At 44.9% G+C, this 26851-nt stretch overlaps 1 protein-coding gene across 1 annotated transcript in view; it reads right to left on the reverse strand.

Annotated features, from left to right (window-relative positions):
* Positions 1-548: 548 nt before the first annotated feature.
* The window catches only part of ANKRD13A (ankyrin repeat domain 13A), a 34494-nt gene continuing 8191 nt past the window's right edge, over positions 549-26851 (reverse strand). Inside the window, exons 2-15 of the mRNA XM_004017428.5 lie at positions 22586-22718; positions 20445-20569; positions 18147-18192; positions 16897-17040; positions 16521-16710; positions 10547-10613; positions 9105-9186; positions 7970-8031; positions 6946-7076; positions 6137-6294; positions 5417-5530; positions 4425-4585; positions 3326-3393; positions 549-2609 (exon numbers count right to left, since the gene is read on the reverse strand). Of these exons, the coding sequence (XP_004017477.1) occupies positions 2414-2609; positions 3326-3393; positions 4425-4585; positions 5417-5530; positions 6137-6294; positions 6946-7076; positions 7970-8031; positions 9105-9186; positions 10547-10613; positions 16521-16710; positions 16897-17040; positions 18147-18192; positions 20445-20569; positions 22586-22718 (1677 nt within the window). The 3' untranslated portion in view covers positions 549-2413. The remainder of the gene's footprint in view (positions 2610-3325; positions 3394-4424; positions 4586-5416; positions 5531-6136; positions 6295-6945; positions 7077-7969; positions 8032-9104; positions 9187-10546; positions 10614-16520; positions 16711-16896; positions 17041-18146; positions 18193-20444; positions 20570-22585; positions 22719-26851) is intronic.

The raw sequence follows: 26851 nt of genomic DNA on the forward strand, positions 1-26851 counted from the left end.
AACTCTTATTAGCCTTTGCCCTGCTTCATTCTGTACCCCAAGGCCAAATTTGCCTGTTACTCCAGATATTTCTTGACTTCCTACTTTTGCATTCCAGTCCCGTATAATGAAAAGGACATCTTTTTTGGGTGTTCGTTCTAGACAGTCTTGTAGGTTTTCATAGAACCGTCAGTTTCAGCTTCTTCAGCGTTACGGGTCAGGGCACAGACTTGCATTACTGTGCTACTGCATGGTTTGCCTTGGAAATGAACAGAGATCTGGACATGGGTCTAGCTTGGACTTTAAACTCCATCGGTCATGGCACTGGCAGACGGTTTCTTTACCACTAGCACCACCTGGGAAGGCCAACTCCATCATTCAGGGCTCCGCAGCCATTTGAAATTGCCATAGTTCAACTCATCTTCTTTGAGATCATCTGCGTTTGTGAGGAAACCTTAGTCACACACAACTGAGGACTGGGAGGCGTTCTAATGTTCCAATAACACACGCAACAGAAGGGGTCTAGAAAAATGTGGAGAGAGAGAAAAAAGACTCGAAAGCATTCAGTGTATCGTACGAGCACCCTCTAAGGAAGCTGTCTTTATTTGTATTTTGAGAGTGAACACATATATGAAGAATGCTGTGATGGTGACACAAGGCTCAGTCCCTTTTTAACTGACTTCCTAGGGAGAAAGTCAAAGACATGGGGAAGCAGAACAATGGAATGCGAACACAGAAATTACCTCTGTTCACCTCGGTGAGTAAACACATGGCCTAAATGCAGCCATTCCCAAGACGCGTCTTTGTTGGAGGTAAAGGCTAAGTAAACAAAACGCCAGGCTGTGTGTCTAAGACAGACGTGATGCTGCATATACTGGCCTCGTGTGCGGAGAAGGAATTTTGGTCAGACCAAGAAGAGAAAGGCAGATGGTCACATGGAATCAAAAGCCCAGTTCTCTGTGACCAGGCACATTTCGCTGGCAACAGTTAACTGTACACACGGCCGTTTACTGGAACGGGGGCTTTGGTTTCCCTTCCCATCCCCAAAGCGCAACAGGTAGGTAACGGACGCGGAACAGACGAGCACGTTGTTAACTGGGGGACTTCAGTGCAGCCTGTGGGAATGAATCCATGGGCCGGGCTGGAGTGATGGTACCCTTGGCCGCATTCCCCAGGGTCCTCTTATGTTGTGCGATGGTTATTTACAGGAGGGTTAGACAAAATAGTTAACTACTAAAGGTATCCCAAAAAGGGCCTGAGAAAATCTGGTTAAAATGTATAACCTTGTATTGCTACGGATGGGAGCAGTCGCTTTTATTTCTTTTAAAAATAATAAAAAGATTCTGTTAAAAAATATATTTATCCAGAAAGATGTTGATTTGAACTCTAAAAAGCAACGTGGATTCACCATTTTCCCTTTTGAGTACAGAGCCACTGAGTTCTGTCTGTAGCTCCTTTGCTCATTTCAAGCCCACCCCTTCCTCTCCGGTGTGCCCAGGGCACGTGGTGGGGTCTTCCCAGGCCTCTGGGTGGAGACCTCTAACCAGAGAAGGCGTGGAACACACCCCTGCTTTGGTGATCCTTTGGCCAGCCTGCCCACTTCAAGAACAAACCTCGGGCTGTCCTAGCTGCTCCTTCAGGGTCAGGATTAGCTGCCTTGGGTTTAGCCTGGAGGATCCTGCTCTCAAAGGAACTGCCTTTATAAATTCAAATCAGACCCCTCCTCGACAAGAAGAGGAGTGAGGTGGTTTGAAACTATCAGTAATTTTTAAGGCTAAGGCAACTTCTGTTGTCATCTGTGTATCTTAATTTGATGCAAATAGTTAACCCTAAATCTAAAATAGATCCTGTACTTATCTCCTCTTCAGCTGGGGTGGGAAGGGTGGAATAAGGTGGCGGTGGCTTAGGAACAGTGAGGGTGCCCTGCATACCTTGTACAAAGGTAAAAATTAAAGAGCAGATCGGCACAGGTGGTCCATTTCTTTGGTGAACTGTAAAGAAGTGTCTCCTAGGTCCTCATACACCACGCTCTGCAAAGGCTACTGCTCTCCTCTCTGAAAGCACCCGACTCTGCAAGAACTCATCATCACTCCTTGATAAAAATTAATCTACAAACCTTGGGGGAGGGGCAGTGGGAGGAGGGGCTGGGTTTGTATCTAAAGCTGGTAAGTAAAAAACGTGACCTGCAAGCCAACAGAGCTAATGGAAAGTGACGATGCTCTCCTCCCCTGATGCCTGGAGCGCAGGGGCGGCGGGACCCCAGCCCCTTCACCGGGGAGCGTGGCGGGTAGGCCCAGAGGAGCCCCGGCACTGCACCTCTGCAGAAAGCAGGGGACAGCTGCCATCTGCTGCACCCGGGTGAGGTGCAGTCCCGCGCAGGCGCAGTTCCTCAGCCGGGAGGGGAGCGCAGACAGGGGGCGGGAGGCAGGCGGGCCTATTTCTCAGTGAGTGACAGCTGGAGGACTTGCTGCAGCTCCGCCTCCTCCTCGCGCAGCCGCAGCTCCCGCTCCTCCAGCTCTTTGGCGGAGAGCTCCATGGCCAGCTGCAGTTCGCTGTCAAAGCGGCTGGTCTCACTGGAGGTGCCGGAGCCCAGGCCTTCGGAGCTGCTGAGGAGGCTCTCCTGGATGGCCCTGCATTAGAACCAGAGGGGAAGAAACAGTCACCCCCGCGGGCCAGCAACACCCATGTTTCTCAGCCCGGGACCCAGTGCCCGCAGTGCCATGCGCTTCCTGTCCGCTCAGTATGCATGAGGCCATCAATCTCACCTAACTGGGGCTGCAGGTACTGGTACACACCTGCCCGAGATTACCCAGCCTCTAAGGGCAGGGCTAAGAATTGAGCTTGGATCTATTTTAAAGCAAATCCCAACTTCTTCAACAGGTATTTATATGTGCCCAGACTATAGGAAGATGCTCCATAAAATGAGTCTTTCCAGTTTAACTCCTCCTCAAACGGATAATCTGGCAACTCCCCAGTGGTCTGGTGGTTAGGACTCAGAGCTTTCATTGCCAAGGGCGTGGCTTTGATCCCCAGTCGGGGGAACTGTATAAACTTCCCACTAAGGGCAACTTAGCCCTTCTGTGATCGTATTACATTCTTCACAGAAAATCAGAACACCTTTAAAGGGTGCCTTTCTGCCCATGACACTGGCAGAGGAACTGGTCAGCGATTCTATCACCAGTTCCTGGAAGCTCAGCCACCGCAAGCTTAGAGCTAATTCAATGAGGAACTGCCACAAAGGACGCAGGAGAGCCAACATTTTATCAAGTCTCTCCCACCAGGCCTGCTGCTGCGTGTCCCAGGCACCTGAACCAACCTCGGGTTAATCAAGAGTCATGTCAATCACCTCTCATACTGGGCGTCATAGGCATGTGCCTGGTTGATCCCTCCATTAGAAGCTGGTCCTGAAAGCTCCTAGGAAAGACAAACAGATGCATGTGAATACCCCTTAGAAGGAATAAAGTGTTATACTGACAACAAAATGAAAGCAGCAAGAACAAGATTAACAATATTTCAAGTCCATTATCACCGGTGCTGGGTGAAAAACTAACAGGGACTGGGATTATTTTAAAGTAACACCCAAACATCACGTAGTATAGGGTCCGCTACCCTGACTGACAGCTACCAGTTTCTCTTACTTGATATCAAACCAATCTATTTAAAACTACTCAACCTTAGGCAAAGTTTAAATGAACAGAGTAAGACCAGAATATGTAACTCATTATTGGTCATCTTTGGCTACTCCTCTTTTCAAAATGTATGGTCAAGGTTGATGTAGCTGTTGGGGGAGAAATAAGCTCACTTAGAATGGGGAAGCACACTGGATTGATGGTGAGGGTGAGGGGAGGGAAGCCGCTTGGCAACATGCCAGCCCTGGGGTCTGGCCCTTGGCCCAGCAGCCTCAGAAAACAAAATGGCTCTAAGAATGGGTCCATGGGAGAGGGGGGCTCATGTTACCAAGCTCTGAGACTCCAGGAAAAGCAAGAATGTGAAAAACCTCGGCTGGGAGGACACTGGAGTGTGAGCACCATTCTCAAAGATTAGTGGCTCCATGAAGGCAGGCACTGAGGCTGCTTCACCATGGAACCTCCCAGCACCTGGCACAAGCCTGGGACAAAGCAGGCACTGTGCAAACATCTGCTGGATGAATGATGTAAGGAAACCAGTGGATAGCAGGAGCCCAGGACCACACCAAAGGGCAGAAGCACACCCCACTCTTGTAGGGCAGGAAGCCACCAAGTCTGGCAGGGAACATCCTGTAAATGCTGCTGACGGGGGCTACACACATGGTCTTATATAAGAAGCTTTCATCAAAGACCAGGGACATAAAATATAATCTAGGTAAATACCACAAATATGCCAAACTTGTCATTTAGAGCCAAAGACTGAGGCCAAAGGGGAGGGTAAAGCCTTCCCAGCCCTGCCACTGGTTCTGATACATGTACCTGGCTTCGGCTGGACTCCAGTAAGCTCTGCTGGATGGCAAACTGCATTATCTCGTAGTCTTCATCCTGCAGGTGCACGTTTCTGCCGTTGTCTTGAACGTGGTAAGACTCGGGGATTTCAAACACAGACTGATCAACCTCGAAGTTTGTCAGAGGGGAAGCTGAAACACAGACGGTGACAGTCCAGTGCCTGAGTTAGCAGGATAAATTTCCACTTCAACTTCTAGAAAGATTTTTTAAATTGATTAATATCAAGATTTGCTGCTAGGTGAGAGAGATTTCGAAGAAGAATAACCTCGACAGGGGAAAGTACTAGAATACTGTTTTGTTTTTTTTCCCTTTTTGCCTCGACTTTTTTTTTTTTTTAGTAATATAATGCATAATCACCAAAAAAAAAAAACACAAAAACACAAGACTGCAAAATTAAAAGTGAAGATCTGTCTCCCTACACCCCGTCTCCTATTTCTAAATGCCAGAGGTAACTAGTGTTTATTGTACCATAATAAAAAAGAAACAGAAAAAAACCCAACTAAGTTTCAATATAAGTGAGTAAACTGGAAAATAAAACTAAGAAACAAACCCATTTATAACAGCATCCAACATCTGAATGGGACTGATGGCAAAGAGCCTGAGGAAATTAGGGGGGGTTAATGGAAATGTTCTGTATCTTGCCTGTGGTGATGGTTACATGGGTTTGTATACATTTGTCAAATGCAACAAACTGTCACATTTAAAATGGGAGGATGTGATTATATGTCACACCTCAGTAAAGTTGTTTTTTAAAATAGGCTGTCTTGTTAATTCAAGAGGGGTCATATTCATACATTCCTACAAATTTTTTGTTTTACTTAATCGAAACTAAATCTAAAATTTTCTTTCATTCAGGACAGAAATCAACTTCATAAAATACTCTTAATTTCAAACTGAATAATCAGTATAATGATTAAATGTATGAATTTTTTTTAAATCACAAAATCCAACTTTTTTTTTACCTGAATCAGGCTGGGTCCCTTCCACATGTTGAGATACAGTTTCTTCAGCAGTGCTACAGCCATTAACATTTCCAAATGTAATCCGTGCATTTAAGACATGAAACAAGGGAATTTCTAACAAAATAAAAGCTTTTATAAATAAACTTTATACAGAAGAATAACAGCCACCACTTACTGAGCACTTACTATGCTGGTACCATGCTAAGTGCTTTCTATAAGTATGACTTCATTTAATCATAACAACCCTTTCCCAATATTCAGATAGGAAGACTGAGATTCAGAGAGGTTAAGCGACTTCTTCTAGATCACAGGAAGTGATCAAGCCAGGATTCAAATGTCATGAATATACAACTATCCAAAATGTAAATTCTTCACAAGCAATTATGTATGTGGTATCATGCGCACTAATTCAAGCCCTAAAACATTAATGTATCAAAGGATCTTAGTGTCAACTGTCTTCTTCAAATAGTAAGTCTAATTTGAAGTTTCACTTCAGTAAGGTTTGATCTTAAAACAAGGCATGTGTTCCCTTTTTCTGCCTTTTTCATCTGTCAGCATCATCTGTAAACAGCACTGATGGCTGGGGGAAATTCCTAATTTTGATGTGCAAAATGAACTAAGAACCAGGACACTTCTGTAAACCACACTGAACTCAAGGACAAGTCTGCCCTCTCCCATTAAGTCCCTTGTCGGGTGCTCCTCTGCTTGACTGAATGGTACCTATTTTGACGGGAAATCCGGGCGGGAATTCCAGTTTGATGAAGTCTCTCAGCCGGGCAAAATGTGCGCTGGTGCGGGCCATCAGGTCAATGATGGGGACTACCTGCTCTACCAGGGACAGCGGGAACTCCTCACACATCCACAGCGTTGCTTTAAACCTGCCGGATTGGGCGAGATGAGACTGACTGAGGCCGGCTCCCCGAGACGGGGAGACTGCGGGATTCCTCTGCAGTAGCCTAGACAGCTCCCGCTTCCCTATGCCCCAGTCTCCCCAGTTCTCTCACATCCCCTGCGTCAGAGCTGGGAAGGGATGAGAGCCACAAAGAACTCGCATTAACCCGAAATCGGGGCAATTGGGGGCAGACGACCTGCGCCACAAGCCTTAATTGATAGCAAGCAGAGAGTATTGGTAGTGGAGGTAAACCATTTCATTCGATCAGTTGAGGCTTGTCAGCAGATAAAAACAAAAAAGGAATTCTTATATCCAATCTATATTCTATTTGGAGAAGGGCTAATAATAAGACAGGACATTTACTGTCACCTTTCATCAGATAAAGTGATTTTAATTTTCGTGGGGGGCGGGGGGCGGTCACTCAGAATGCAGGATCTCAATTCCCCAACCAGGGGAACTTGTGCCCCTGAAGTGGCAGGGCAAGAAGTCTTATTAACCAAAAGACTGCCAGGGAAATCCCAGTAATTTGAAATTATTTTGCAAGGGAGGGGCTGGAAGAAGAACCATAACATGGTAAACAGCGCAACAAAACAAATAAGAATCTGTGAGTTGAAAATGACCGCTGAGTCGCTCTTACTTTTGCGTCCTAATCGTCAGCTCCTTCGGCCTTCCGATGTCCCTGTCTTTCAGATCGAACCCTTCGTTGAAGTACTCGTCAGGCGTGATGGCTGTGGGGTTGTGGGCCGTGGCGCACTCTGTCGTGAGGTCCTGCCGAGCCAGAACTCAGGGGAGTCAGAAATGCCAATGCTGCTGGCAAGTGGAGGTCTATGGCACCCAGCCTCTGAGGTGGCTGTGTTAACCAGCTACAGAGCAGGAAGTTCTGGTCATTAACTCTTTTTCTTTTTTAATTAAGTTACTGCACAGAACACCTACAAACCTATTACCAAACTACATGGCCAAGCCTAATGGATTTCTCCATTTCAAATCATTTCTCCAATCTCCTGCCTTTCCTGATTAGAAAAAGGAAAAAGAAAAGAGATATAGACAGAAATATCTGAAAGCGTATCTTCAGACTGAACCCAGGGTTCAATCCCTGGGTCAGGAAGATCCCCTAGAGCAGGAAATGGCAACCCACTCCAGTATTCTTGCCTGGAAAATCCCATGGATGGAGGAGCCTGGTGGGCTACAGTTCATGGGATCTGAAGATTTGAAGATCAGGGTCCAGCTCTGTCCTTCTCTAGCCTGTGACACTGGAAAGGTCACTTCATTTTTCAGACCCTCAGTGACATCCACGGCAGCAAATTTTACACAGTCATTGGGAGGACTGAGTCAGAAAATGTTTGTTAAGGTGCTCTATTAAAATATAAAGTTCCAAATCCCTTTTTTTTTTTTCGGTCCCATTTTTATAGGGAGGTCCTAGTTTAAAACAGATACGAGAGAAAGCACCTGATTTCTGTGATCACTATCTGCATCTAAAAATCTTTTATTTTCCAAGACTTACTCATCTTATTCTCTTCCAAAAGAACATCTCCGATTTCAGCTGGGGAGTGCTCTTAAGCTTTTTCAAATAAAGTGGCCTGCTTAGGATGCAGAAAATGCCACCAGAAGCACAGAAAAGCCATCTCCTGTTAAACCATGCTGGAAATCACACTCTGACTTACCCCTTGAGCACCAAACTGGTGTTCCACAGTCCCGAGCAGCGATTCCAGCGGGTTCCTGTCAGCTACAGAGGGGGCAAAGTTTATTTGACTTGACTTATGATTACAGAAAGATTCCCATTCTACCTTCACATTTCTCCATCATGCATTAGGAAATCCATCCTCCTGAATAGGCCAATAAAATCATCTCTAATAACCATCAGCTAACATTCTTTCTGGGGGATCCCCAGGTCGCTCAGTGGTAAAGAATCCGCCTGCCAATGCAGAAGACCTGGGTTCCATCCCTGGGTCAAAAAAGATCCCCTGGAGGAGGAAATGGCAACCCACTCCAGTATTCTTGCCTGGGAAATACCACAGACAGAGGAGCCTGGGGGGGCAACAGTTCATGGGGTTGCAGAGAGTCAGATACAGTTGAGTGACTGAGTATTTCTAAGACACTTTTATTAACGTCTCTAAGCTGGATGAACAGAGTTTTAAGAATTCAATCAGAATTACTACAAAGAGTTTACATTTAGGAATGAGCCAGATCTGATACCAACTGTACCTTGTGTGACTGAGGCCTTAGCTTCCTCATCTGTCAAACCGGACTAAAGGGAATAGTGGTGGAGGAGGGAGTTAACAGTGATTGCATGCTTACCACGTGCTGCAGGCCCTGGTCTCCAATGTGCAACAACTCATCTCATCCTCACAATGACTCTTAAGGCAGGTCTGGTAGCTGAGTGGGTAGGTAACCTCACAAGGCCCCACTGGCCTCAGCGAGCTGAGATAAGGTGGCCACATGCTGGCCACGTTTCAGTTCAGAGCCCAAGTCCTGGCTGACTCTCCCACCGTGATGCTTTGCACTAACTCACTTCAGTGATAAATACTCTTCAATATCTTTATCTACTTTTTCGACTTGATTTCAACAACTGTTCTTCATAAAACATCAGCAAGGCCTTGTGAATGGCTTTAATTACAGCTGATGCCAACTACAGGGAAGAGCTGCCAGGAGTGAGTCAGGCAAGGGAGAAATTTATAAGGAGGAAATTCGGATGGCATGACCCCACCACACTGACCCCCGAGTTTAACAGAGCTGATGAAGGTGTGCTCTAGGCTAGAAGTGGGGTGGGGGGGGAGCAGGGAGAAGGGAAGCGATTACCTTTATATCTCTTTTTTTCTTCCTCGGTCAGATGTTCTGTCCGTATTTTGGTAATCACACTCACATTGTTCACTGTGTAAACCTTGAGAGGTGTGTGCAAAAGGAAACAGTGACATGGGGAATCAAAATTCAACAGATAAGCAACAGCAAGAGCAAGAACGCTGAAGCCAAAACAAAACAAAGCCAAAAAAAAAAAAAATCCAGCAAAATAAAAATGAGAAATGGTTAAACATTCCTTAGGACTCTTCAGAGTAAATGCAACAGCTACTGCCTTAGAAGCGTCTCAGGAGTTACTCTGTATCCCTGACATCTTTCATGGCCCCTGAGGGGTTGACAGGGACAGGCTGCTCCTGCCTACTTGCCCTTCGTGTTGCCAAACCCTCTCAAAGAGGGGCCTGCAGTGTAGGCCTCCCAGCTGAACTTCTCCTAAGGGAACTGAACCTGTGTCGTGCCCTTGGACTGATTTTTGGTAATCTTATACCAAGACTGACCTGGACAGCCATCTGCTGGGGCAGAAGGAAAACGGAAGGAACACAAGGTTCTCTATACCAGTAAGATTTAGAGAAAACCAGCAAGCCACTGCTTAAAAGGTATTCCGTTTATTGACCCCAAATTATTTTAACTGCCAGGGTCAATGCTCTTGTTTTCAAGGTTGACTAAGGAATACTGGGATCTGGAAAGTCAAGTGTTATGGTTCACAGAGAATTAACTGAGGATGCCTAACACGGGATTCCCAGCGTTCAAAGATTCAGGAACACTCGCGTACTTCTAAGTGCATCTCGCTGAGTGTGACGTAAGCCTTCCTTGCTCACTCAGAGGTCACCAGAGGACCCTGCCGCTCCTGGCAGTGTGGCTGTGAGCCATCAACCCCCACTGCACTGCAGGCCTAGCGAGAGGCCAGGAGACAGCTTCCCAGTTGACAAAATGCCAGATGACTCGAGCGACTGTCGTCTCCACTCTGACAGCTGTGTTCGAAATTCACTGACGTCATGTGGGTGGGCTGGGAGCCTACTGGTTTACAATGAGGTTGACTAAGAATATTGGGAGACTCCTAAAAGCTATTTTGCAATATAAATTTTTTAAACCTACTGAGGTGATTGAAAAAGAAGAAAAGGAAAAAAGAACAAGCATGTTAAGTCTAGTCCTTTCTTTTCCTTTTGTTTTTAAAGAAAAAAATTGTCACTCCCACCAGGACAACTGATAATGGGGCTCATTTCTCTACAGCAGTTTCTCTTTGGCCTAACTAGAGACCTCCTTGGGATGTGCTGGTTCACCTCCTGCAGGTCAAATAGGATACAAATCCAAGGAAGAGACACGCTAGACAGAACTTATTTCCCAGAGCACCTCCTCAACACAGATGCATGACAAAGTCTGAACAGACCCCTCATTTGCATAGAAGCTAAAGAGCTGTATGAAATCTTATTTTAAGAGTGTCCTTTTACCTTTGCTTCGTAACCATTAACAACTTCTGCTTTATCTGTCCTCCATCCCCAGAATCCGGATTTAGTTCTGATAAAAAGTGAACACCACAAATTTCCACATGTACAATATACCATTCAGATTCATCCCTGCAGCCTTTACAGGTTTTCTTCCCCCAGCCTAAGTGAGTGAGGGACACTTGGAAATTAGGGTCCCTCTGTCCATGGAAGGATGTTGCTAATGACAGATGGCTCAAGCAGCCCCCCGCACCCCCTCCCGCAGTTATTCATCAATCTGCCTCACCCCCTTGGCAGAGAAAGCCTCCCCTCTTGGCTTCGTGACAAAAGCTGCCGGCAGAGGCGACAAAGGCTGTGACACTCGTGGGACAGCTGTCTCGGAGGAGTGAGCACAGATGACAGCGCCCAGGGGCTCGCCACGAGGTTGGGGAGCCTTTACCAGGTCATCCCGATCACAGGCACGACAGAGTCGGCAGCTCCAGCCCTCTGAGCAGCCGTATCTCAGTCTAGCAATTCTTAGATCCGTGAGGCACAGGCATCCTGCTCCTCGGGAAGAAGAAAGCAGGTGGGGCGGGAACTCATGGCTGTGGGGAGCTGTGTGCAGAAGCCGTGAGCACCATTAAAAAGCCTTGGGAGGCAAGCCCTGCGTCCGGTTTGGTGCAGCAGTGGTGGGAACCACGTCTCGAGTGGTTTTTTAGCCTAGCCCTTGAGTCCAGCTCCATCGGAGCTGCTTTAAAGCAGTCAGCACTTCGGCAGCAGCTGCAGCCTTGGTTAAGTGCCTGAACCCCTCGTTACTCCACTCAATATATGCCTGGAAAAAAACGCATTTAGGAAGCAAAAGCAGCCAAGAGGCTGTGGATTGTTTTCAAGGCAGCTCACCCTGGGAAACACTCCCATGCCCCGGGGAGCCCTGCCCAGACGGCCCCTTTGTCTAGGACATCACATCCCAGCTCCTTGTGACTGCTGCACTTGGGCCTGCCTTCTGCCCCGACCCTGAGGTGACGCGGGGCACACACAGGTGGCAGGGAGGGGGTGACCCGCACCCTGTTTTTCAAAACAGTCTGCTTTTCATCTGATGAAATCTGGTCAAAGAAATTAGTCCAGGCTGGGGAGAAGGAGTTTCAGGTGTGTATTACAGTCCATCAGAGAAAGGAGGGGCCAGAGCCTTAGTTTTCCTATTCATTATCTGCCATTAGTGCAACACCAGTCTGCAAAAACAAGACCAGGAGCTGACTGTGGCTCAGATCATGAAACTCCTTAATGTAGAATTCAGACTTACACTGAAGAAAGCAGGGAAAACCACTAGACCATTCAGGTATGACCTAAATCAAATCCCTTACAATTATACAGTAGAAGTGACAAACAGATTCAAGGGATTAGATCTGATAGAATGCCTGAAGAACTATGGATGGAGGTTCTTGATATTGTACAGGAGGCAATGATCAAGACCATCCCTAAGAAAAAGAAATGCAAAAAGGCAAAACGGTTGTCTGAGGAGGCCTTACAAATTCCTGAGAAAAGAAGAGAAGCGAAAGGCAAAGAAGAAAAGGAAAAGATATACCCACCTGAATGCAGAGTTCCAAAGAATAGCAAGGAGAGATAAGAAAGCCTTCCTCAGTGATCAATGCGAAGAAATAGAGGAAAACAACAGAATGGGAAAGACTAGAGATCCCTTCAAGAAAATTAGAGATACCAAGGGAACATTTCATCCAAAGATGGGCACAATAAAGGAGAGAAATGGTATGGACCTAACACAAGGAGAAGATATTAAGAAGAGGTTGCAAAAATCCAAAGAACTATACAAAAGAGATATTCATGACCCAGATAACCACAATGGTGTGATCATTCACCTAGAGCCAGACATCCTGGAATGTGAAGTCAAGTGGGCCTTAGGAAGCATCATTACAAACAAAGCTAGTGGAGGTGATGGAATTCCAGTTGAGCTATTTCAAATCCTAAAAGATGATGCTGTGAAAGTGCTGCACTCAATATGCCAACAAATCTGGAAAACTCAGCAGTGGCCACAGGACTGGAAAAGGTCAGTTTTCTTCCCAATCCCAAAGAAAGGCAATGCCAAAGAATGCTCAAACTACTGCACCATTGTACTCATCTCACACGTTAGCAAAGAAACGCTCAAAATTCTCCAAGTGAGGCTCTAACAGTATGTGAACTGAGAACTTCCAAATGTTCAAACTGGATTTGGAAAAGGCAGAGGAATCAGAGATCAAATTGCCAACATCCGTTGGATCACAGAAAAAGCAAGAGAGTTCCAGATAAACATCTACTTCTGCTTTATTGACTAAGCCAAAGCCTCTGACAGTGTGGATCATAACAAACTGTGGAAAATTCTTAAAGAGATGGGAATAGCTGACCACCTGACCTGCCTCCTGAGAAATCTGTATGCAGGTCAAGAAGCAACAGTTAGAACTGGACATGGAACAACAGATTGATTCCAAATCGGGAAAGGAACATGTCAAGGCTGTATACTGTCAACCTGTTTGTTTAACTAAAATGCAGAGTACATCATGCAAAATGTCGGGCTGGATGAAGCACAAGCTGGAATCAAGATTGCCGGCAGAAATATCAACCTCAGATATGCAGATGACACCACCCTTATGGCAGAAAGTGAAGAGGAACTAAAGAGCCTCTTGATGAAAGTAAAAGAGGAGAGTGAAAAAGCTGGTTTAAAACTCAACATTCAAAAACTAAAATCATGGCATCTGGTCCCATCATTTCATAGCAAATAGATGGGGAACAATGGAAACAGTGATAGACTTTCTTTTCTTGGGCTCCAAAATCACTGCAGATGGTGATTGCAGCCATGAAATTAATAGACACTTGCTCCTTGGAAGAGAAGTTATGACAAACCTAGACAGCATATTAAAAAGCAGAGACATTACTTAGCCAACAAAGGTCTGTCTAGTCAAAACTATGGTTTTCCAGTAGTCATGTATGGATGTGAGTTGAACCATAAAGAAAGCTGAGCTGCTGAAGAATTAATGCTTTTGAACTGTGATGTTGGAGAAGACTCTTGAGAGTCCCTTGGACAGCAAGGAGATCAAACCAGTCAATCCTAAAGGAAATCGATCCTGAATATTCATTGGAAGGACTAATGCTAAAGCTGAAACTCCAATACTTTGGCCATCTGATGTGAAGAACTGACTCAATGGAAAAGACCCTGATGCTGGGAAAGACTGAAGGCAGGAGGAGAAGGGCACAACAGAGGATGAGATGGTTGGATGGCATCACTGACTCAATGGATATAAGTTTGAGTAAGCTCCAGGAGTTGCTGATGGACAGGGAAGCCCAGCATGCTACAGCCCATGGGGTCGCAAAGAGTCGAACATGACTGAGCAACTGAACTGAACTGAGTGCAATGCGACCCACTCAAGGAAAGAGAGGTCTCCTAAAGGGATGACCCTGCAGGCTAGCTGTCTCCAATTCACATTCCAGAAACACATTTAGGGACCACACCTGACTGATCAATAAACCCAAGGCCCCTTTTCGTCAGCGATCAGTGAAAATCCAGATCTTCCTTTGGGGGAACCGATCGATCCTCAGTTCCTGTCTCTCAGTAAGAACTCAATATCCTGGCACAAGAAATCACAGGTTTCTGGCACCTGGTCTTCTGAGGGACCAAAGGATGACCCCGTCTGCTCCACGGCATCCTTTGTGGATGCTGAGAAATCAGAACCACGCTTTCTCCCTGGGAACCACCAGGCTCCTCACTCACCCACCTCTGCACCATCCGCCATCCCGCTGCTTCATCACCTTTCCCATGTACACTCTCTGATAGCTTAGTTCCTGAACTCAACATCTACATCCTGTTTTAAAATCAAGAATCTGGTTTTAACTTCTTGATCCACTGTATGTTCAGAGGCTCTGAAAATGACAGGAGGAAACCCAGCCTCCTCCTCGGCCATTTTCCCTCTGCCTGTCTCCGCTGAGACCAGCACCCCAAAGGCCGCTGAGCTGGTGCTGGGCTCGAAGGCTGCCTCACGGGTTGGTGGCCAGGGCATGTTCTGTTTGAGGTGGGCGGGCAGGAACCTTTCAGACAAGAGAAAAATTCAGACTGCAAACAGAGGGTCTATACCCACAGGCCAAACTTGAATGCGGGACAAGTACATGTTTGCAAACATCAAGCTCCGAGTGACAGATGAGAAGAAAGAAAGGGAAGAAAAAGACTATCTGAATATATCAGACCCTCATCTACTAAATTTAATCAGCTGAATGCTTGCTCACACCTCACTCGGGTAAGAAGCAGGCAAGCACACTTTTTCTATTTCTACCAGCAAACCTCACCTCGTGAGGGTGAGGGTCCTTGCTCGAAGCACGAGAAACTCACTGAGCACATATTTCATTCTGAGCCCCACCAAAACAGCAGCTGCTTTTCAGAAAATTCTCTTTCAGCAACTCCCTGTCAGCTGCAAAAGGAGGGTTAGCCTGAACTATCTGAAAACCCCAAGGCCATAGGAATACAAAATGCAACTCAGTACAAATGGAAGGCGCGGTCATTGCCCATCTACCTGCTGGGTAACAGCCAGTAACCATCACCTCTCTGTAAACGACACTTCGGACCAAACAATGACCCTGCAACTCTGCTGCTGAACTAGAGGGAACAGTGGCTCTTCTCATGACATCTGAGATTTCAGCTCAAGATTCGCTCTTTTTCTCCTTTCAGCTGAGGAAACAGAAACCCAGAGACGAAGCCGCTGGCTCAAAGCCGCCCAGGGAGCAGCTCCGCCAGTGGCGCCAGGTTCCTCCAGCCCTCGCTCTCCCGTCTTCCAGCTTTCAGAGCAGAGCCCGAGGCAGGCGGGCCCTCCTGCCCTGCAGAGACAGGTGCTCAAGCCTGGAGATGTCTTCCCAAGACCCTTCCAGGTATGGTCAGTCCCTAAACCTTGCTGTCCCGGGAAGACAGCGCTGTCACCTGGTGAGACCGGTGCCCAGAGGCTGACGAAAGGGCACTGACCTTGCCTCAGGGGTGTCGCTCCCAAGGCAGCAGATACCTGACATTTTCTCTTCTGCTACCAAACAAACACCTTAATTCCACAGCTTGGTCTAAATTAGGGGGAAGGGGCACTTAAGTCTTACGTCTGACTACACAGAAGACTCTTGGTTTTAGTAATAAATTTTCTAGTGGAAAGAAAGATGAAAAGAAAAAGACACAACAGTTCATACACTCATTAAGAGAGAAGACAGCCTGAGTCCAGGAGAACGCTGTCTGTGTCGGCTCAGATGAGGCGGCTTTGGTCTACAGGGAGCGGGATGTGGCATCCTAGGCAAACACTCAGGGCTCGTGTAGACTCCCTGGGTTCGGTGTGGTCTATGGGACAAACTCTTAGCCTAACTAATAGCTGTGACAGCCTGTGTCTCCCTCACAAAGCCCTCCCCGCCTCGGCGCCGCCCCTGGGGAAGACACCCAGAGTCGGTGTTCTGATCTGGCTTAACCGCGGCAGAGACCTCCCCAGAGGTTGCTCCAGATAAAGTCTGGAATCAAACTGAAACCCTCCAGACTCTTGCTCGAAACCGTTAGGCCTCATGGGGAAGCAGAGGGTGGGCAAGGGGGAGAACCACATTGAACTGTATGCCAAGTGTGAATCTGACTAATAACCTCATTCGATACTGGATCGCTTCTGCCTCAGAAACTCAAACGCTCCATGGTCTGGGACAAGGGAGTTTTGTGGACTGCCAAACACAAAAATCAAATTCAAGTAAAATCTGTTAGAAAAGGGCCCATAAAAGAATATGAAGATGTTTCTCCAAGACTTCACCAACATGTGATTAAAATGCCATATGGTGGAGGATGTCAGCTGTGGTTTCCATTTGGTTGGAGCAGAGATCAACTTTAAAGCCCACTAGTGAATTTCTTACACCATTAAAAAAAAATTTTAATCCACCCATAGTTTCCAATTAATATATACATGCTATAAAAATGGCAGTAATGGGATTAGGTATGAAAATGCATAACTTAAATTGGTACCTTTCAAAAGCAATGTTTTTAGTATCAAGGCTGGTGTTAATGACGGGGCTTGTGAGCCGCCTCTCAACCTCCCTGCTTTTAGGTTTCATCAGGTCCAGAGTGAGGCGTTCCATTTCCTGGGAAAGGTCAAAGTGTTCCGTGGTGACCACTTTGTCATCGTGGTTGACTTCCATCAACTCTGCCCAGTTGTCTGTTAATAGAAATAAGGGCATAACTAAGCACAGCGCAAGGAAGATGCTAAACCAAAGAAGCTTCGTATATTGAACCGCATCATCTTTTTCACACACACACACACACACACACGAACACATTTCAATGGTGAAAAATCACCCTGAACTTAGCAACAGCAGTGACGACTACAAGGGAAACCACTCACCTTCTCCTTTAAAGATGAAACTCCGCCTCCCTCTTATCCAGCTCATGTTCTCAAAGCCCAGCAGCGTGATATCCACACGCAGTTTGGCACCGCTTTTCCAAATGCGACAGACGTCATTCGGACATATTCGGGAAACCAGGGGTACTGGAGAAGAGATGTGTACTACTGAGAAAAGCCTGAGGGCCCAGCAGAACAGTCAGGCCCCGCAAATCAGGATCCTGACTTTACTGAAAGGACAGGAGAGGTGAGATGCCGACGGTCATACAGAACTGGGCCTGGCTCCTGTGCTTATGATACAAGAAGTCATTCTTAAGGAATGAAAGTGGACTTTCAGTTCTAGAACTGTTTATAAAACTGCAGATCTATGCCTTGCCCAGAGAAAATGCTAAATCAATTTCTCAAGTGTGTTCTCAGTCCCAAATGAACCCCTCTTATTGACCACCATTAGGGCTAGTGTGTGTCCATCTGGCCTCAACCCACTATACTGTCATTCCCACGAGTCACGAGATCAGACGCCTAAAATATGCTGCTTTATCGAAACCTGGGGTCAGGGTTATTATCTTCATTAAAAAGAACTCAGATTTATAGAAGATTTTCAAGTTCTCTTCCTTCATTTACTTTTCACTTCGTTTAAATGTTTCATGGCAAATATGACTTCGTGCCTGAAAGGGAAGTCTGGAAGTGAAAATTGCTGAGGCTCTGGGAGTTGGAAGCTGTCATTAACTGATCTACAAGACACAGAAGTAGAACATCTAGGAAAATTACTGTCAGTCAATTTGCCTTACATAAGATTTTGGAGCAATGCATCCATTTTGTTAAAAAATGAGCTATTCCAATATCATCTCATCTTCTTCCTTAGAAAAACAAGTTTAAAAGAATCACATTGAACTACATAAGGAAACCAGTAACTGAATTACGATAAATCTACTTACTAAAGACTTTAGCCCCTTTAAAGTGACATTTTAAAAAATTGAATAATATGGATAAATGTCAGCCACAGGTAACAAAAGGAGACAAAATTGTCTATATATTCTATTGACATGCTTGGGAGAAAAAGTCCCATGCATGTGGGATAAGATTGGAAGGAACACACCTACAACAGTAAGCACTTGTGCTTAAGTAGGACTGTGGGCGACTGTTACTCTCATCTATGTATTTCCTACATTTAAAAAAAATAAATATATAACTTCCATAAAAGAAAAATAAGCCTTTATTCAAGCTGAATAAATTTCAAGCTCACAGCCACTCACCCCAGCTGGTGAATTCCCATTTCATCTGCACGTAAAAATCCGGAGCCTGAAGGACAAAGATTTAAAAGAAATCACTCCTGCTATCAGAAACTAACACAACACTGTAAATGTGACCATACTCCAATAAAAATTAATTTAAAAAATAAAACAAATTACCCTTGGTACCATTAGCTAAACACAAACACAGTAAGGGTTGATAGGGTTGTTCAAAAGGGAGAGGGAGAAAGAACAGAGACAATAAGAAGAAACATAAATTGCAAACCCATCAGACTAAATGCCTATTTTTATATTCAGGCTGTTATTTTATCTCACTATAAAATACGTCTAGACAGTAAAGTTAACTGCAGGCGACAAGGTTGGAGGAAGATAAAAGTCAAATCCGATTTAAGGGTTCAATTGGGTTCCTAGCAGTGAGGGTCACAGGCTGGTCCAAGCAAGGAGAAGGAGCGTGGACCCCACCGGTTCTACAGGGAGCTTGACTGCAAAAGGCTGTGTGTGCTGGGAAGGGTGGAGTGTTTATCAGACCACTCTGAAACCAGGAGGGTATGAGACATCACTGTCCCCAGGAAGTTGAGTTTTCCCTCTAGACTTTTGCCCCCCATTTTCTTCTTAAACTTCTAGAATTTGGCTTTTTGAGGTTTCACACCACCACAGAAAGCCTGTTTAGAATCATTTTCTGACCCACCATGAGTTCCCATAGAAGATTCTGGGAGAGCTACTTAAGAAACCCAAAAAGACAAGAGCTAGAAATTCCAGATTCCAAAGATGGGTGAAGTCACTCCAAGGAACAATGGAAAAGAAACTCGGGCATACCGTGAGGAGACGCCATGGAAAGACAGGCCGTTAGGCATGGCCTCCGGTGCCACAGAGCACCAGGTCATTTGTGGGCTGTCTATAACCTTTAACACAGGGTATAATTCAGGGCAGCTCACTGCTATGGATCAACACAGGTGCAAAAAAAAGTCTTTTACATGGAATTTTAAAATGGCGGGGGGGGGGTGACTCTAGGTAAAACAAGTCATTTTCTGCTTTGTCAAATGGACAGATGACGTTTCTAGTTCCTCCTACAGTGAGTTAGACAAGAAAACAAATCTATGTGATCTTTGTGCACTCAAACACACATCTATTTTAAAATCAATGGATACAACAACTTATAGTTCACGGTCGGTTTCTGTGCAGTATGTGGAAAATCAATGTCTTAGGGAGGATTTAGCTTAAGTGTTAATATTTTTTTAAGAAGAATGCTCAGATTGTCTCACAGCAAAGTTATTCCTTTTCTCAACAGAGCTGTTAATTTTTCTCAAGAAGTGTGGGAAGCTGATTTATCTAGCAAGTATCTTTGGAAGTACTTGGGGGAGCTCACTTCTGTGCTTAAACTGAGAATAAATGACGTGAAAACTGAACTGCTGGCTGCCTCAGGAATACTGCACATGACTGACCAATAAGACAGCTATTGCAAGTGACAAAGGCTATCCGAAGAATGGTAACCATCATCCCAAACAATCCAAGAGGGACTTCCCTGATGGCCTAATGACTAAGACTCCACATTCTCAATGCGGGAGGCTGGGGGTTTGATCCAGGTCAGGGAACTAGATCCCACATGCCACAACTAAGAGCTTCCATGCTGCAACTGAAATACCTGCAGGCTAGGCCGAAGATCCCACGTGCTACAACTAAGACCCGGAGAGGTCAAATAAATAAAGAAATATTAAAACAAGCAAAGAAAACAAACTTGGGAGCTTAGAAGTAAAATCTTTTAAGAAACTTCTCCAAATGTTACAGAGCCCATACCCTTTTACTCACAAGACAGATAAACTGCCCCAAAACTAGCAACTCTAAGTTCAGGCAATGGATTAGAAGTCACAGAATACTAATGGCTAGAAGTGACAGAGGTGTCAAGGAGAGTTGCACACAGACTTCTGAGCCTCAACAGGCCCTGAAAATCCCCAGACAGTAACGAAGTTCATCATAATTTCCCCAAGATGACCTGAGCTCAGGACGCTACTGTTAGGAAAACAGGCAGCTAGACAAATTAATTGCCTGATGTCCATTTGTCCTTAGTTCTAACTTTTAAATAGCACTTAAAAGAGTCGGTCTAGTGACCTGGAAACATACTTTGTGAGAGACATCATACATTTAACAGACTGCAAAAGCAAGAAATCATGCTATTTGGTATTCAATACATCGTTTTCACAATCCTTAAAACTGTTTGGGAAGGCGCACAAGGATGTCAAACTGTCTGCGGCTGCTGTGTCAGCATTCAACTCCACTGATTGTGCTGTCAGTTTTTGTGGCTACCTCGAGAATTTTCTGGAGCAGCTCCGGAACTCCCTCGAGGGCCATGGACGTGTTGTGGAAGTCTCGATGCTGAAGGACCGTGTACACCATCTCAGGGTCGCCGGTGCTCACAGCCTCGTGCAAAACTGGAAGGCAAAAAGATGTAATCTGATCACCCTGTATTCTCATACTTACTCACAAATTCCAAAGCCAGCTTGAAAAGTATCTCTCCGGATCGAAGGCCAACAATTTCTTTAAAGTGGGACAGAGGCTCCAGCCCCACCCAATCTTCATGACCACGACTACTTACTTTAACCCCTACCTGACTGAGCAGAGAACAGAGTACTCTCACCCTCTTGAGCAAACCTGCCATTATTCTCTTTCCCCGGTTTCTTACTACTGACTCTGAAATCCTGACGGTGTCTTCAGAGCTGGCTTTCACTGTGTGATCACACAGCTGTGGAGATGGGCAGCCAGGTTGTGTGTATTCTTGATCAGTCAACCCCAAATTACTCGGGCCAGTAGTACGAGAGCTTGCAAACAAGTGTTGTTGTTTCGTTGCTACGTTGTGTCTGACTCTTCACAATCCCACGGACTGCAGCACTCCAGGCTCCTCTGTCCTTCACTGTCTCCTGGAGCTTGCTCAAATTCATGTCCATTGAGTCAGTGATGCTATCAACTATCTCATCTTCTGCCACCCTCTTCTCCTTCTGCCCTCAATCTTTCCCAGCATCAGAGTTTTCCCAAATGAGTTGGCTTTTTGATCAGGTGGCCAAAGTATTGGAGCTTCAGCATCAGTCCTTCCAATGAACATTCAGGGTTGATATACTTTAGGACTGACTGGTTTGATCTCCTCAAAGTCCAAGGGAGTCTCAAGAGTCTCAAAACAAGTGAAGTGCCAGGATTTCACTGGAAAAGGATACTACTTTCAGCTATAATTTTTTTTGGGGGGCCGGTGGCGGGTGGGGTGCTGAGATATGACCTTTATTTAGCTTATCCACCACACATTTTTTCTTTCGGTATAGAAAAAATGTTTGTGCCAAACCAAATGTTTGTTACTATAATTTCTACATCACAATTAAAATCCAAACAGTTTCTCAAAAACAGTCAACTCAATCAAAACCCACTACTTCAGAATCAATAGCTTCTTTGAAGCCACAGTAACACTTAAACATGGTTAAGACTTGAATGCAGAAATTTGGCTTGTTGGAAGGCTAATTAACCTTCCAACTTGCACTAACAGAATTACAGAAAAGGCAAAACTGTCTTATTCCCACTGGAATCACCAACACTAGATAGCTGTTGGGGTATTTAGAGTCCTGAGATAATAAGGAATCCAGGCTTCCTTTAGAAGTCTTCTGTTATCCTCTCTTCCCAGAGATTTGTGGCTGTGGACTGACATCACCACTAGCAACTGTAGCCTTGATGAGAGAGTCCAATTCTTCATCTCCACGAATAGCAAGTTGCAAGTGATGAGGCGTAATACATTTTACCTTCAAGTCTTCTGACGCATTTCCTGCCAATTCAAGTACCTCTGCGGTGAGGTACTCCAGGATGGCTGCGCTACATACAGCGGCAGTCACATCCACACTCCATGGCTGGTGGGCCTAGATTTTAGGTATGGATGAATACGGTCCCCCAGGAACTGCAGACTGGCTCTCTGTGAATGAGAAAGTGCCTTTGTGTTGGCTTTTCCAGAGTCCTTCCCAGCCTTACCGTCAGCCGTTTCAAACAAGCAAGGCAGAGAAAGGACTAGTCAGACACCCAGCGAGAGCCTGCCGCCTACTCCTTCGTCACATGGCGATTCAAACTGCCTTTCATTTCTTTCTGACTATCTTATCAGGATGGCTTTGCTGGAGTTACCGCCACGCTCCTCAGGGGAAACCGGGGCTCACACTCATGTCTGGTGCACTGAGAGCTGCTTTCTGGATGAGGGGTCACCCCCTACCCTGGGCGCCTGGCCCAGGACACAATTGGGACCATTGTGCTGCAGACAAGCCAGCGGCCTCCGAGGCTCTCAGCTCCTTCCCCGGCCCCAAGTCCCCAGAGAGACAGAGCTCAAGATAAAGATGACTCTGAGGACAATGAGGACTGAGGCTACCCTGTATTCAGAGAGAGAAAACAAAATGGAAGGCTTTATGTTATTTCGCAAGTACACTTGCCTGTCCAACCCTCACGATTTTCCTTTGTCACATCTGCTTTATGTCGGAGCAGGACTCTGGCAGATTCCAAATGTCCCAAAGAAACAGCAAGATGCAACAAGGTGCGACCTCGAGGATCCAGGGCCTCCACGTTCTGTAAAGTAAACACTGGCATTTATGTAACTGGATATATATATAACTGGACACAAAAACATGAAAAGGAGTTTCAGAGGTTAATAATAAGTATAGAAATTTAAAATAGTATTTGCACACTCAAGACAGCAGTACATGGGAAAAACAAATGCTTACAAGTGGGCACGAACTGAAATGTGACTCTGGGGGCTATAAATAAAGGTGACAGTTACTGAGTTCCTTTTTCTATAAAGTTAAGAGCCTCATAAATAAACACCAGCTACAGGCCTCCGATCATCAAACACAACCCCAAGCACTACAGCACTCAAATTAAGTCTAAATAAGGCTAAGGGCTTGCATGGAAACACAGCCACCCCGTGGCGTGGAACGTGGGGGATTTCTCCAGCACATCTCAGCATTCAAGTCCAGAACAGGAAGTGCAAGGACTTTAATCAAAACTGAAAGTACAGAAGATAATTTGGGTCAGAATAAAAGTACGTTCTCTAGGTGGATTCCCACCAAAACACCACTCTCGTTATTGTGTGTTGAGCTCCAAGTGCCCCGACGTGGCAGCATCCGTGGGTCCCACATACAATGAGCGTGATCTGCCAGGCACGCGTGTGGACGCAGGTAAACATCCATTTGGCTTCTACTCTTCATTCCTATTCTGGTCCTCCCTCCAGCACCTGCACTGGGGTCCTGGGCTCCATCTGAACGGGTCAGTGCTGCCTTCCAGAGAAAGCTCTGAATGTTCTTCCAAGGATACAAGAAACTTCCATGGGGCTGTTGGAAAATAAAAACCTTTAAGGGGACTCCCCTGGTGGTCCAGTGGTTGGGAATCTGCTTGCCAATGTATGGGACACAGGTTCAATCCCTAGTCCAGAAGATCCCACGTGCTGCGGGGCAACTAAACCTGTGAGCCACAACTACTGAACCCACGGACCACAACTCTGAGCCCTTGCTCCCCAATAAGAGAAGCCACAGAAATAAGCCTGCACATCTCAATGAAGAGTAGCCCCCACTACTAGAAAACAGAGCCTGTGTGCAGCAATGAAGACCCACCACAGCCCCAAATCACGAGACTGCTTGCTTAGAAAATGGGCTTGATGTTGATGTGCAAGGCTAGTTGTGGGGCAGCCCCCAGAGAGATCCAGGACAAGCCACTGTCGGCCACAGGAGAGGAAGGCAAGCAGGACCGTGGGTAGACAGCCACCATCCAACAGCGACCCGACCTCCCTGTTTTGCTAACTGTATCACGGCCATTGTGAAGTGAAGACAGACTGGTATCGAAGAAAAACAGAAGTGGCTGAAGACATCTCGCTAAGTGAACATGTCTCCTCCTGGACCAACTCCAGGCCTCAGGGTTCTCTCAGGTGCTGAAATGCCATCACGTCTCCTAGAACAGGGCCCACACCACCTCCTGGGACTTCCTGACTTTTCCAGCGGGATGGCCTGTTTATCTCACTAGAGAATTCCAAAAGGCAGGATCTGAATCTTATATTTCTTAGCTTCTGCCACCTTAGTCTCTAATTTGCATTAAGTCATTATTCTTTTTTTTCTTTTAAGCAATGTGACTTAAAACTATTAACTTAGCTGAAGTTTAGCAGGAAAGAAAGACTTAGCAAAGTCATTCTTATCTTTCACGTCTGATATAGATGATGCTTTCTTACTCAACAAGTTTTATCTACTACATGAAAGGTGGTAGGGTTAGCATGCTGCCAGACACAGGAGATGCTTAACAATATTTACCAGGCAAAAGGGGAAACTACTTACTTTAATTCACACCCTAGAACAAAGCCAATATCTAGGACTAAGAAGTAAGGTTCAAGTTTCTGGGCCACTAGATATGATGTATACAATCAAATTCAAATATATTAAGTTAACTTTTTTCTACTTTTGACCACAGGGCAGAGGTGGGGCAACTGTATGTCTGAGTCCCATAGCTGCACACTTTGCATAGATAATTATAACTGTGCAGGGCCTCCTCTGCCCCTCCTTCTCATCTGAAAGGAGATAAGGGAGGAAAAATGATATATTATAATGACAGTGTGATTTAAAACAATGGGTGAATAACGATTAGAGTGGAAACTGGTAAAATGTAAAATGTGCTATGATTAGTCGTGACCGACTCTTTGCTACCCCACAGACTGCAGCCCGCCAGGCTCCTCTGTCCATGGAATTCTCCAGGCAAGAATACTGGAGTGGGTTGCCATGCCCTTCTAGGGGGGAAAAAAGATAGAAAATCAACAGAGAAATATCAACAAAACCAAAAGCTGGCTCTTGGAAAATATCAACAAAATTGACAAACTTTTGGCTAGATGGACCAAAAGAAAAAAGAGAGAGAAGATTCAAGTTACCAAAATCAGTAATGATATAGGGGATATTACTATCAACTCTACAGAAATAAGAAGTATTATAAACGAATACTGTAAACAACTGTATGCCAACAAATGAGAACTTAGATGAAAGGCACATATTCCTAGGCAGCCACAAGCTAGCAAAACTCACTTAGGGAAAAAAACAGAAAATGTGAAATAGTTTATAACAAGTAAGAAGATTGACTCAGTAATTTTAAAATTTCCCAGGGGGAAAAAACCTCAGACCCAGAATGGCTTCACTGGCGAATTCTACCAAACTTCCAACATATAATTCCAATTCTTTACAAACCCAAAAACAGAAAAGAAAGAAAACCTCCCAACTCATTTTATAAGCCCAGTATTATGCTGATGACAAACAAATCACACAAGAAAGACAACCACAGACTAACATCGCTTATGACTATAGATACAAAAATCCTCAACAATATTTTAGCAAAATAAATTCAATAATATATGAAAAGGGTTATTGTACACCATGACCAAGTGAGTTTATCCCACAAATGCAAGGGTGGCTTAACACCCAATAATCAATTAATGTAACACAGCATATTGATAGAAAAAAATAAAAAACATATGACCATCTCAATAAATGCATGCTGTGGTCTGAATGTGAAGTGTCCACCAAAAATTCATATGTTGACATCCTAACCTCCAAAGATGATGGCATTAGGAAGTGGGGCCTTTGGGAAGTACTTAGATCATGAGAGTGGAGCCCTCATGAATGGAATAAGCGTCTTTAGAAAACAGGCTCCAGAGCTTGTGAAGCCTCTCCCACCAAGTTAGGGCACTGTGAGGAGACACGTGCTGTGGACCAGGAGGAAAGCCCTCACCAGACACTACCCAAACACACGGCCCCATGATTGGGAACTGCCAGGCGCCAAGACTACATAAATTCCTATTGCTCATAAACTGCCCAATTCACGATCGTCTGTTACTGCAGCCCAAATGGACTGAGATGAGGCAGAAAAAGCATTTCACAAAATCCTACACCTCTTCATGATTAAAAAAACCCCAAACATTCAACAAACCAGGAATGAAGGGCATTTCCCCAAACATCATCCATCTATGAAAAACTCACAGCTAACATCATACTTAACAGTGAAAGAATGGATGCTTTCCCCCAAGATAAGAAATAAGACAGGGATGTTCTCTTCACCATATCTATTAAACATTGTACTAGAGGTTCTAACCAAGGCTCTAAGGCAAGAAAAAGAAAGAAAAGGCATCTAAAGAAAATGTAAAACTATTTCTACTCATAGACAACATGATCTCACATATAGGAAATTCTAGGAAATCCACTTTAAAATATTAGAACTAATGAGTTCAGCAAGTTGTAGGCTACAACAGCAATGTACAAAAATCAATTGTATATTGATACATTTGTAACAACTCAAAAGTGAAATTTAAAAACTCCATTTATAATGACATTGAAAAGAATAAAACATTTATAAATAAGTAACAAAAGAAGTATAAACCTTATACTCTGAAAACTATAAAGCATTGTTGAAAGAAATAAAGATCTAAATAAATGGGAAAACATCCCATGTTCTTGGTTCAGAAGACTTAATATTCTAACATGTCAAAACTCCCTAAACTGAGCTATAGAGTCAATGCAATCTCCATCAAAATTCCAGCTTATTTCTTGCAGAAATGAACCAGGTGATACTAAAATTCTTAAGGAAATTCAGGGGACCTAGAATAGCCAAAATCATCTTGGAAAAAAAAAGAGTAAAATTTGAGAAATCACACTTCCCAATTTCAAAACTTACTACACAAA

The sequence above is a fragment of the Ovis aries genome, chromosome 17 (assembly GCF_016772045.2).
Source record: "Ovis aries strain OAR_USU_Benz2616 breed Rambouillet chromosome 17, ARS-UI_Ramb_v3.0, whole genome shotgun sequence".
Classification (NCBI taxonomy): domain Eukaryota; kingdom Metazoa; phylum Chordata; class Mammalia; order Artiodactyla; family Bovidae; genus Ovis; species Ovis aries.